General features: G+C 38.1%; 1 protein-coding gene across 2 annotated transcripts in view; it reads right to left on the reverse strand.

Moving 5' to 3' along the window:
• The window catches only part of LOC101439599 (presenilin-associated rhomboid-like protein, mitochondrial), a 56,219-nt gene that overhangs the window by 12,975 nt on the left and 29,822 nt on the right, over positions 1 to 13,422 (reverse strand). Inside the window, exons 8-10 of one of the 2 annotated variants that reach the window (XM_004464588.5) lie at positions 6,226 to 6,327; positions 5,998 to 6,095; positions 191 to 511 (exon numbers count right to left, since the gene is read on the reverse strand). In XM_004464588.5, coding sequence (XP_004464645.1) covers positions 400 to 511; positions 5,998 to 6,095; positions 6,226 to 6,327 — 312 coding nt within the window. In that variant the 3' untranslated portion in view covers positions 191 to 399. Of the gene's footprint in view, positions 1 to 190; positions 512 to 5,997; positions 6,096 to 6,225; positions 6,328 to 13,422 lie in introns of those variants that run through there. The other variant, XM_058295422.2, reaches the window with a different exon arrangement.

Consider the following 13,422-nt stretch of genomic DNA (forward strand, 5'->3'; position numbering starts at 1 on the left):
AGACCAAATGCTCAGCAGAGATGCCAGAAGGCCAAAGCACCGAAACAAGAGCTTCCACCTTCAAATCTGGTCATTAAATGTGCACACGCACTAAGTTCATGGCTCATCAAAATATGTCAAATGCAACAAATAAAAGCAACACTTCCAGAATAGCATTAGTGCTCCTTGAAAAGAAAACAAGCACCCTCTGTTTACAAACTAAAGATATAAATCTTTATTTCACCCACTTTCTCATAATTCACTTTCTAATAAAGACATGTCTTGGGGACAGAGTTTAAAACCTGGGAAGATGAGATGCTGGGCGTCTTCCAGGCAGGGTCTCAATCTTGGCAGAACTCCAGGGCCGATGTAGTGAGCTTTTGGATGGCACAGACCCGATGTTCCATTGTCCAACCCATTTTACTTAGAGCCACCTCCTTTTTTGGGGCCATTAGTCCTCATTTCATGCCAAATTTTCACTAGAGGTTCCCTGTTTTTCCAAATGAGCTCATGACCATAAGTAATATACCATCTGGGAAAAGAAAAACAAACCAGGTCCAACACTCAAACAGTATGATGCACAGTAAGCACCATGAGGACAATGAAGTGACATTTAAAAATCTAGTGCCACTGCCATTTACTATCTGGCTTATTGAAACAGCTGGCTATTTGACAGAGATACAGGATTTAGCTTTAATAAATAGAATATGTAGAGTATGTTAATAGGTCAAAGTAGACCATAAGAAGGAATGAAGTTCTGATACATGATACAACCTGGGTGAACCTTGAAGACACCAGGTTAACTGAAATGAGCCAGACACAAAGGGACAGATACTGTATGACTCCATGTATATGAAATAACTAGAATATGCAAACTCATAGAGACAGAAAGAAACACAGCTCACCAAGGTGAGGGCGACGGGGGTAAGGATGGGGAATTATTGTTCAATAGGATATTACTGAGACAACTGAAAAAACTGGAATATATGCTGTAAGCTTTATAACAATGTTAGAGTTTTTGAACTTGATAAATGTACTAATGTGGTTATGTAAGTAAATTCCTTGTTCTTAGGAAAAGCAGAGGGAAGTATGAAATGGAAAAGGTGTATGATGTACACAACTTCCTCTCAAATGTTTAAAAAGTAGGTGATAGATAAAAGTGATGCAACAAATGTGACAAAATGTTAGTAAATGTGGGTATCTGGGTAGGGGGCATATTCGAGTTCTCTGTATTATTTTGTATTATGTTTGCAAAATTTTCCTGTAAATTTGAAATTATTTCAAAATAAGTTTTTTAAATGGTTAAAATGGCAAATTGTTATTGTGACCACAAAAAATTTAATAAGGAAAAAAGGGTCAAAGTGGGATGGGATGGCATGTGAATGCTCTGAAAAGTGTAGTACTTCACATACACAACACTTTTGATTCACCACAGCCCTGTAATTTATCACTTTCCCCCCATTTTAGACATGAGGAAACCTGAAAAGTAATTTCCCCAAGCTACTAAGAGCTTCTAAGCGGTCAATCAAAGATTCTCTCATAAGTCAGACTAACCACTAACGGTAAGCCCCAGACTCTTTTTTATTAGGACAAACATAAGAAATGTCAGAATTAGAGTTCACTAATGATGACTACAATAGCTTGTCTCTGTTTACCTGGCTAGACAAGAGTGGCTACAGACCAGCAGCAAGGGTATTGTCTAGAACAGGGGTTCAGGGGTCTGTGAGCTTGAATTGAAAAAATTAACTTACTATTTTTATTTTTTCTATCATAAAACTATTTGATGCTCCCCTCTGAGAAGCGGTCCATGATTTTCTCCTGACTGGCAAAGGGATTTGTGAAACAAAAAAGGGTAAAAACCCTGTCTTAGAATCCTGTTAGAATGCATTTTCCCAGTCCCTGCCCCAAACCTACTTAATAGGACTCCTTTCTAACAAAATCGCCAGGCGGTTTGCACAAAGCTGGGGAAGCCCTGCCTTGAAGCGGAAGGTCTCAACCTTGGCCTCCCATGAGAATCAACTGGGGAGGTTTGAAAAATCCTTACGCCCAGGCCAATTAAATCAGAATCTTTGGAAATGAGACCCAGTACTTTCTTGGCTCATCAAGTGATTCCAATGTGCTGCCAAAGCTGGGAACCACTGGCTCTCCCACCTCATCATCTATCTGGTCAAATCCAGGTCCCCTGAACATACCTTTGAACCTCATCTAACTTTGCCCACACTGGTACAAAGATCCAAAAGACCCTCTTTACATCTCAAAACTTTTAAGATATAGCTCCAATGCCCAATCTCCTCTTAAGAACTGCCTAAAACTAGCCTGAAGCTATAAACTGAGAAAGGTGAAGTACTGCAGGTTTAATAATTAACTTGCTTAGGCTCCACAACCAGTAATCCCCAAACAGAAACTACAACTCAGTCTGACTGGGAAGCCTGCGCTCTTAGCCACTGTGCTATACTATTCAGTGACCGCTACCAGGAGGTGCTCTGAGGAATGTGAAGTGCCTGCCTTCCAGAAGCCGAGGCCCAGGAGGCGGCAGGACCAGGCACTCTGACCGGGCTGTGCTGTGACTCAGGGAAGACCCAAGCCCCTCAGAGGTGAGGGAAGGGTGGGAAGGCCTCCTGGAGGACTGGGGTTGATCTGGAATGGTTTTTATTATTGAAACCTTGTTTTGCCTTGATTTTCCTAGATGTCATGTTCCCTGGGACAGAGACCAGATTTCATTGATCTTTGCATCTCCTAGGCACCTGACTGCAAAACTGTTAAACTGGACTCTGGTATCAAAATAGCAGTTGAATGTTGTAACACTTTTAAATGTTCTGGGCATGTATTTTTATTATAAAGGGCTTGAAATGTACCTGAGTCTTATTTTTTTTTTTTGTAATTGGTAGCTGAAACATGCACTTAATAGTAACTGAATATAGTTAAAATTTGGTTACGAAAATACATGTTGGGGGGTGGGGGTGTATGGGGACCTCATATTTTTTTAATGTAACATTAAAAAAGATAAAGACAAAAAAAAAAAAGAGACCTCTCTTTAAAAAATATATATATATATGTCCACCATTAACATTTTGGAAAACAGAAAAAAACCCACAGAATACTCAATTTAAATTTACAAAAAGGAACAATGCATTAAAAAAAAATACAAATTAGTTTATAGGCATGTACCAAAATTCTTTGGGCTTAAAGTCAAACTCTCTGATGAACTCTGAACGAGAAAAAAAAGAATCACCCTAAGATTCAAATTGCAAAACCCTAGAAAGAAATGAATCACCCGTCAGGAAGTCTCCATTAATAGAGTATCTTCCTAAACAGTGTTTTGTTTTTGTTTTTGTTTTTTTTAGGTACCAGGGGCTGGGACTGAACCCAGTATCTCATACGTAGGAAGCTGGTGCTCAACCACTGAGCTACATGGGCTTCCCAGAGTTGGATTTTTTGTTAGTTTTGCTTATTTTTTTTCAGGAGGCATGGGGCGCCAAGCCTGGGACCTCCCATATGGGCAGTGGGCACTCAACTGCTTGAGCCACACCCACTTCCTTCCCAAACCTTTTAAACCTATTTCAAAGCAGAGTCAAATACAATCTTACAGGTACAATGATCTGATTATACTTCTAAATCCAGATATTACTGGCCATTTGAATAAACTAAAACTAGGAAAATATTTTAAAACCACACATCTCTGAGGTATCCTTTTTTGTAGTAGCCTAAATAGTTCATACTAATTCCAGCTTTGCAATTACTATCTGTGTGACCTTAGACAAGCTACTTAATTTCTTTAAGCAATTTCCTTATCAGTAAAATGGAATACCTCATAAGATTTTAAGATCTTTACGATTAAATTACATGGGACTATACAGAATATTAAAACCTCATGTGAAATATGAATATGGGTAATAGTGTATATGTAAGACTGTTTTTCTTTGAAACTGAACAAATGCATCTTACTGTTACAAGATGTTAATATCAGACCAAAAAAAAATGCTAAGTGAAAGAAACCAGATACAAAGTACTACATATTGTATGATTCCATTTATATAAAATGCAGAAAGATGAAATTAGATTAGTGGTTGTATAGGGCTGGGGAGGGACAAAGGGATTGAGAGGTGACTGTTAAGGAGGGTGGAGTTTTTCTTTTTGAGTAATGAAATTGTTTTAATTTTTTTTTGTGAGAAATGCACAACACTGATTATACTAAAAACCACTGACTGTACACTTTGGATAGATTGCATGGTATAAGAATATATCACACTAAAACTGTTTTAAAGATTAAATTAGTCCTTCATAGGATTTTATGAGGATCAAAGTTCTTAGCTTAGACACAGAGCAAATATTCAATATATGTTTGCTATTATTATTGCAACTGTCCAATGGGAGGACTATAAAATTTGGTCAGGGACATGAAGTCAAGGAAATGTGCAGGCAGATACCAATGGAATCTTTACCACCAACAAACCCAAACACAAGATTTTAGATTTAGATTTCTAAATACAGATTAAAGATGTTAAAAAAGAGGAAACCTGGATAAGACAAAAATCGAGTAAATGAAAAGGAGATGAAATTAGAAACAGCAGCAAAGAGAAATGGATTCCTCTGCTTTTCAGGTCCTGGACTTTAAAACACCTTTTTTTTTTTTTGGTTTTGTTTTTTAGGAGATACCAGGGATTGAACCAAAGACTTCATACATGTAAAGCATGTGCTCAACTGATGAGCTACACCTGGTTCCACTAAAATACATTTGGTCCAGTTGTTTTCAGAATATAAAAAGCCATCTACTTATAAGTTCAGAAAAACAAAACCAGCTGGGGAGAAGACCCTTTAAGTATACATGGAAGGATCCAGATAAAAACAGAGTTTGTAAAACAACACCTTTTTCATAAGTCACTATAATTTTCATACTGTAATATCAGGTCAGTCTCTACTATTTATAATGTGCTGCTTTTTAAGCTAGAACTCACATATGCTATTCTTTAATCATCAGTGAAAATTATAAATGGTATAATGGCATTTAGTTCCACCGCCTACAAAGCAAAACTGCTCCACTTAGAATAGATTTTTTTTTTCTTTTTATGAAGAAACTAAAGTTTTCTACTGTCATGAAACAAAGGAAAAACCAAGTTAAGGGCAAAGCCAACATTTATGCAAGGAAAGATCGGCTATCTGGGAATCTGGTGCATCAGACAGAAGACAGCTCTGCTGAAGGGGCTCTCATAGTTGGATAGGATCACTGAGTCCTGAGCCTCATGTTAGGAAATTTCTGTGACAGAGTTGCTACAGAACTATTATGTCACAGTCCATTGTCTGATACACAAATGGAAGATCTTGAAACCACAATTCCAACTTTACTCAATGTGGTATGACATGGCAGGAAAGGCTTTGGATCTAGGCTTAAATCTCTGCCACTTGAAAGCTGTCTGGCCTGGGGAAGATCATTTCTGGGCCTCAGTTTCCCATCAGTAAAATGGAGGTAACATTAGTATAACATGAGGTACTAGGACAGTGTCTGCCATATAACAGAGGCTCAGTAAGTGGCTGACACTGTCATATGGCCCCTGGCCTCCACTCCAGCCACACACATTCACTACACGCTCACTGAAAGCAGGGAAATGGCTGTCAGTTCAGCAGTCTGTGCAGCACAGGTGAGATGGAGGTCAGAGGGGAACACAGCAGAGGTAAGGGCAAGAAGGCATGCGAGTGGGGAAAGGAGGCTGCAGCTCAGACTGGGGGGCCAGGGAGCAGTACCTAAGGGGGGCTGGGAATGGTGAAAGCAAGGAGTTGGTCAACTTGAGGTTAACAGTAGGGTTAAAAGCACAGATTAATTCTCTCTACAGATAACTGAGGCAGGGGCATGGCTAACATTCTCATGTCTCACCTCACGTGGTGAAACTGAGAAAGTCCAAAGCAAACCCTCTCAATCCCACCTGCTCCTCCTCCAACTGCCGTACTCGGCTTTCTTTGGGGGTGGGGATAGGGAGATGACCCAAGCAAGCATTTTGAGCAATCAATTACTCTTATACTTACATTCCAAATAGAGCTCCCCCAAGATGTGCTGCATGATCAAAAAATTTCCATCCCAGGATCATTCCTGCTGTATCCATCGCAATAATGGCTTTTAGGGCCTGAAAGCCAGCAAAAGAGAACAGAACTTTGATTCCTCCAGCATTGACATTTCTAATTTAAGGGGAAGAATTCAGTCAATGTAAAAATACCACCACAGACCCCAGAATGTCACTTCATAAAAATACTCACATTCCCTGCCGTGAATGTGAACATTGGAAGGAAGATAATGGCGAGTCTCCCTTCTGGGATTTTGGTACAGACAGCTGCAAGGACAGTCATGATTGCGCCCGACTGCAAATGAACACATCGATGCAAACACTGAATACGCTCAATGCGCAACTGGGCAGTGACAAAAACGTCTAAAGCAGCAATACTTGTTTTAGGAAGTTTGTACATCACAAGCAAATTTCTAAGCATGCACAAAGCTTAGACGCTTTCAGTAACTAATATACAGTAATCACCAGGAAGAATGTTAACAACCAGCATGTGAGCACGTAGTCAACACCAAGGACAGTGTTAAGTGCTTCACACGCATCATTTCGTTTAACACCTAAGAAAGCACTTCTCAAACTTCTCCAACAAAGCTCCCCCACCCAGAGGGAATGAGCATGAATTCTGCCCAAAGAAACACAAATCCATGAAGTTTCTTCCATTTATAATGTTTTATCTTTAAAATGCATGGGCATTTGCATTCTATATATTAAACCCAAGAATTTTCCTTAAAACTGTGAGTAAAGGTCATGCCCCAGGAAGGCTTGTGATGTTTATCCTGGGGCTCCACCCAAGCTGCTTCTCCCAGTCCTCCAATGCATGTCTCTCCCACTTACCCCCCTGATGTCTGTATTATAGAACAAAAACCTAAAAGCTACAATCTTATGATCAATAAATGAACCATTTCTTATTATATTTAAATGGCTATAACCACCATGTAGATATTAAGGTTTATTCTTATAATGTGTGTTTTCCAGGCTGCTATATAGTCTTCAAATTTTAAGTTATAATGGTTGCAAAATACCTGCTATATAAATTAGCCTCTCAATGTCAGATATGTTCCCAATTCCTCTACATGGTAGAATTATTGAGGAATTGGATCACAATCCCTAGTTTACATTAAATCTTAGGACAGTCATTCAAATACTTGAGTGCTGCTATGTATCAGGCACTGTGCTGGATGCTGTAGGGATACAGAGGTGAACAAAACCTTCAGTCCCTGCCTTAGTGGAGCTTACAGGAGCTTACAGTGTGGCAGAGAGGACAGATAAGTAACACCAACAAAATGAGCTAGGATAGGAGGTACAGTACTACAGTAGCACATGGAAGGGGAGCTAACTTAGGTTCAGAGTTAATAAGGAAAGTGATATCGAGCTTCACATATGACGAGACGATGTCAGGACGTTGGCCAGGTAAAAGGCAAGGCGGTGGGAAGAGTGTTCCAGGTAGAATAACAGAACCAAGCCTGCGGCAGGTCAGAAAGCATGGCATGGTGGAGGAACGTAAAGACAAAGAAACTGAGTGTGGCTAGAGTATGGCCTGGGGTTGGAGAGCAGGGAAAGGTCAAGGGAAACAGGATAAGGCTCCCGAGGCAGGCACTTCAAAATAGTTTGTCTTTCTAACAAAGTTCTTAGAAGAGACAAATAGTAATTATTAAAAATAACAAAGCTCCCATGAAGAACATTCTACAAAATACCTGATCACTGTTCTTCACAAGTGTCAAAATCATGAAAGACAAAGAAAGAGAGAAAAACTAGACTAAAAAGGCACTATGGTTAAATGCAATATGGTATCCTGGAACAAAAAAAAAGTCCCTACTTCAAAAACAAGGAAAATCCAAATATAGTTTGTAATTAATAGTATTGTGCCAATGTTAATTTCCCAGTTTTGATAAATGTACCAGTTATGGAATATGTTAACAAAGGGAAAGCCAGGGGAAGGACATACGGTAACTCTCTATACTACACCTTTGCAATTATTCTGGAAATCTAAAATCATTTCAAAAAATAATAAAAATTAATATATGAAACCCTCATGAGACCATACTGATAATAAATAAAGGAATAGGGGAGAAGGAAAAGTTCTGCTATATAGTATAACGCTGACAAATAAAGAAAAAATAATGGAGTTTAAAAAACATACATTACCCTTTTGCAACATCACAGTAAAAATCAATTCAAGCTAGAAAAATCAATGGGTGCTATTTCAGGGTGGGGAGGGGTATATAGATGAACAAGATATTTACATAACTTCAAAGTGTCTTCTCATAAATTACACTTTAAAAAGGAAAAATAATTACACAGTAGAAAAACTAGGCAACACATTAACTGGTGATTAAGGATTATCACCTCCATTAAGAGGCAAACTGACATCATGTACTTCCAGATGTGACACCCTTAGAAGGGCACATCACTTTTGTAGAATTCCAACAACAACAAAAAAATTTGAATCTAATCATGAAGAAAGAGACAAACCCAACCGATTGACAGTCTATAAACATAACTGGGTTGCACTGTTCAAAAACTGCTAATGGCAAGAAAGAGAGAGAGACTGGAAATGTTCCAACTTGAAGGAGGTCAAAGAGACATGAAAACTAAATGCAATATACAATCCTAGCTTCCAGGAAAAAAAATATATAAAAGGACATTATTGGCACAACAAATTGGAATACGTATGGACTGTCAATTAAAAAATAGTATGAGATCAATGTTAAATTTCTTGAACTCGATAAGTGCACTGTAGGATATTCTTAGTTTTAGGAAATACATACTTAAGTATTTGTGGTAAAAGGGCATGATATATGCATCCTACTCTCAAATGGTTCGGGAAAATAAAGTATAGCTATAGAGAGAAAGTGACAAATGAAATGTGACGAAATGTTAAAAATTGGTGAATCTGGGTCAAGAGTATATGGAATATAAACCTAAATACAAAATCTAGAACTATAAAACTTTTAGAGGAAAACATAGGAGAAAAATAATCTTTGTAAACTTGGGTTAGGCAAAGATTTCTTAGCTATGACCCCAAAAGCAAGATCCATAAAAGAACAAACTGATAAACTACTGCCTTTATCCAAATTAAACACTTCTTTTCAAAAGACAATGTTAAGGTGAGTGGCTAGAGCTCAAGTGGTTGAGGGCCTGCTTCCCATGTATGAGGTCCCAGGTTAGATCCCTGGTACCTCCTTAAAAAAAAAACAAAAACAAATGAAAATTCATTTCTCACTGGGGAGCAGATGTAGCTCAGTGGTTGAGCACCTGCTTCCCATGTACAAGGTCCTGGGTTCAATCCCTGAACCTCCTTAAAAAAACAAAAACAAAAGAAAGACACTGTTAAGAGAAAAGCCAGAGACAGGGAGAAAATATTTGCTTATCATAAATCTGATAAAGAATTTTTATTCAAAATACACTTTTTAAAAAATTTATTTTATTTTTAATAAAACTTTTAAAAATAAAGTTAATAGATCACATAGAACATTACATTAAAAAAACATAAGAGGTTCCCATATAACCCATACCTCACTCCCCTACCCCCACCATTTTTGTAAATTGTATATATTTTTTAAGATACATACATCACAAAAAGGTTACATTATGAAAAACATAAGAGGTTCCGTAAAATATACTTTAAAAGTCTCTAAACTTAATAAAACCAGTTTTTTTAAAAATGGGCAAAACATTTCAATAGGCACTTCAAAGAAGATCTACAGGTATAAGCAACTATATTGAAAGAGGTTCAACAACAGGAGTCATTATGGAAATAAAAATAAAAAACACAGGAAGGGAAGCAGATTTGGCTCAATGGCTAAGAGCATCCGCCTACCACATGGGAGGTCCGTGGTTCAAACCCCGGGCCTCCTTGACCGTGTGGAGCTGGCCATGCACAGTGCTGATGCGCGCAAGGAGTGCCCTGCCACGCAGGGGTGTCCCCTGTGTAGGGGAGCCCCACACGCAAGTAGTGCACCCCGTAAAGAGAGCCACCCAGCGTGAAAAAAGCGCAACCTGCCCAAGAGTGGCGCTGCATACATGGAGAGCTGATGCAGCAAGATGACGCAACAGAGAGACACAGATTCCTGGTGCCACTGACAAGAATATAAGCAGACACAGAAGAACATGCAGTGAATGGACACAGAGAGCAGACAACTGGGGGGGGGGGGGAGGGCGAGGAGGGCAGGGAAGGGGAGAGAAATAAATAAAAAATAAATCTTTAAAAAAATAAAATAAAAAAATAAAAGCATACTAAGGTACAATTACACACCTACTAGAATACCTAAAAAAAAAAGACTATATATCAAGTGTCAAGGATATAGAAGAACCAGAACTCTCTCATACTGCTGCTTTAGAAAACAGTTTGGCAGTTCCTTAAAAGTCAAACATTAAACATATATTTATCATGTGATCTAGCCATTTCATTCCTATGTTTTCACCCACAGGAAATAAAACGTGCACATATAGAGACATGTACATCAATGCACATGGCACTGTTTTTAGTAGTAGCTCAAACTGGAACTAGCCCAAAGGTCCATCAGCAGGTGAATAAACGAATCACAAATGCATGTAATGGAACACTATTCAGCCATATAAAGGAATGAACTATTGATACACAAACATGGTTGAATCTCAAAATAATTACACACAGAGTAAATGAAGCCAGACTTCCCCTTTAAAAAAAAAAAAAAGTATATGCTATACAATTCAATTTATATAAACTCTAGAAAATACATGCAAACTAATCTATCTTGACAGAAAGCAGATAATGGATTGCCTGGAGATGTGGGGAGGGGCAGGTGGGAGAGACTAGAAAGGATCACCAGGAAACTTTGGAAGATGATGAATATTATCTTGAGTGTGGTGATGGCTTCATAAGAGTCTACACGTCAAAACTTAAAAAAATTTTCAACTTTAAATGTTCAGTTTTTTGTGTCATTTATACTTCAGTAAACCTGAGGGCTTTAAAAGAGAGTATATGGAAGTACTTTGTATTATTCCTAAAACTTTAGTTCCAAATAGTATGCTTAAAAGAAGGCATCTAAGAGAAAAATGATTTTTAAAAGGAGTCCCTATAAGTAAAAGGGAAAGCCTAGAGAGGCAGATGTGGCTCAAGCAGCTGAGCACCCGCCTACCACTTGGGATGTCCTGGGTTTGGTTCCTGGTGCCTCCTAAAAAGAAGACAAGTAGACAAAGAGCACACAACAAACAGAAACAGGGACAAGACAGTGAGTGCAAACAACGGGGGGGAGGTGTGAGGAGGGAGAAATAAAAATAAACCTTAAAAAAAGAGAACACTCTATTTTTTCATATTAAAAATATTATTTCTGGAAAACCATCTATATCCCTTAATTACCACCTGTTTTCTTAGGGTGTTTATATGTAAGTTTACTTCAGAATACAGGGGCATCTCTTGTTGTAGGATTTTACTAATTCTTCAAAGAAAATTATTATAAGTCCCAGTGATTCCAGTTGTCCCCAGTCCCTAAGTGACAGTTGCCAGTTGGCCTGAGCAAGGAAACCAGCTAAAGGTAGTCCTAGGAAATGGGTTGGGGTAGCTGCAAACCGGAAGACAGTGTGAATATCCCTCAAGAGAACACAAGACCTGAGTTAAGGTATGTGGACAATGACAAGCCAGTGCATAGGCTGAAAGGTAAAAAAATAAGTTTCCAATCACCTTAGCTACCTATTAAAGGGAAGAGACTGGGTGTGTGGGTACCTGCCTACTTTAGAGTAGGGTTTAGGAGTCAGAATAAAGGCTACAGTCTGTATTTAAGATCAACTACTGGCTTCTGTATGTCGACTAAATTGGCTTTCACGCAAGAACCTAAAATGCTAAAATGTAGGCTTCTTTAGAAATCAAAATCAAATTCATATACACTCCTCCATGATTTGTTCAACTTTTTCTTAGTTCCCTACTCCACGTCCTGAAGGGTCACAGTAACTTTCACTGACCTGAAAACCATATCAGAAGGCTTGTTTCTCCACAAAACTTGCTGGTCCATGATTGCCTTGGGGTCCACAAGTTACACGGGTTATATTTATATTTATTCTGAACAATTTGTTCTGGTTGTCTGATTGGTAGTTCAACACTTGTCCCCAAAATCAGGACATACCATATTAAGCAGCAAAGATGTCAATGTCACTAAGAATTTAAAAGAGTGAAAAGCAGTTCCTCATCCTCCAGGCTTTTAATATCCTAGATTTAAAAAACAAACAAAAAAACGAACAAAACCCAACTCAACAAAATCCAGAACTTGCAACCTTATTTTCCAAGAGGAAAAAGCACCATATTTTTTCCAAAAATGAAGCAAATATTGTTATGAAAGAATAACATTAAAATTCTGTGAATTCCCCTCCTAAATTACTTTTCCATAGATGATTATATATTCATGTAAAGTGCTTATTACTGGTACTTTTAAATTTGAGAAATATTTTCATTAGCTATGCATTTCTATTTAAAAACATTCATTGTGACTACTTTTTTTTTTTTTTGGCCAGTAAAAAGAATTTATTGGGAAATGGGGAAAAGAACAGAGCTTGCTGAGAAATGGGAGAAAAGATGGAAATACTGAGATTTGGTGCAGGCTCCTCTAGGCAAAGAGAGCCTCATTGTGACTACTTTATTGTACTTATTGCACATTATTTTAAAGAGAGAAGGCAGTTCCATTTTCATTCTAGAATTTTTCTAATGTGACCTTTATTTATACAAATTCAAACATATTCATGTGTACGAATAAATCACAACTTGTTTTTCTGAGAAATGTTTGGACCTGCCCCATGTAAAGTTTCTTTATTTTCTAGTCAGAGAAAAAATCTAATGAAAATGGACCTGGCACCTCAGAAAAATGTCACACATATATATATTTCATATACAATTTCAGGGAATCATGGACCCCCATTCATGTAGAAAAAAAAGTGAAGATTTTTTGTGCTCGATCAATAATATATTTTATGTACCCTGATTTTATACTTGTAATCAATATGCATATCAGTGACAGTTAATTTTATGTGTCAAACTGGCTAGGTTATGGTGTGCAGGTATTTGGTCAAAAACTGGTCTAGATGTTGCTATGGAGGTATTCTGTAGAAGGGATTAGCTTCAACAATCAGTTGACTTCAAGTAAAGGAGATCACCCTCAATAATGTGGGTGGGCCTCATCTAATCAGGTGGAGGCCTTAAGAGCAAAGAAAAGAAGGTTCCAAAAGGAAGAAAAAATTCTGCCTCAAGACTACTTCACCTCCCCTTGGAATTTCTATCCTGCTGGCTACCCTTACAGATTTTGGACTCAAGACTGCAATATCACTCTGACTGGAATTTCCAGCCTGCCAACCAGCCCTACGGATCTCAGACTTGCGACCCCGACAATCACGTCAGCCTGTTCCTTAACATAAAGCTTTTACATTA

Source organism: Dasypus novemcinctus, chromosome 4 (genome assembly GCF_030445035.2).
Source record: "Dasypus novemcinctus isolate mDasNov1 chromosome 4, mDasNov1.1.hap2, whole genome shotgun sequence".
Lineage (NCBI taxonomy): Eukaryota > Metazoa > Chordata > Mammalia > Cingulata > Dasypodidae > Dasypus > Dasypus novemcinctus.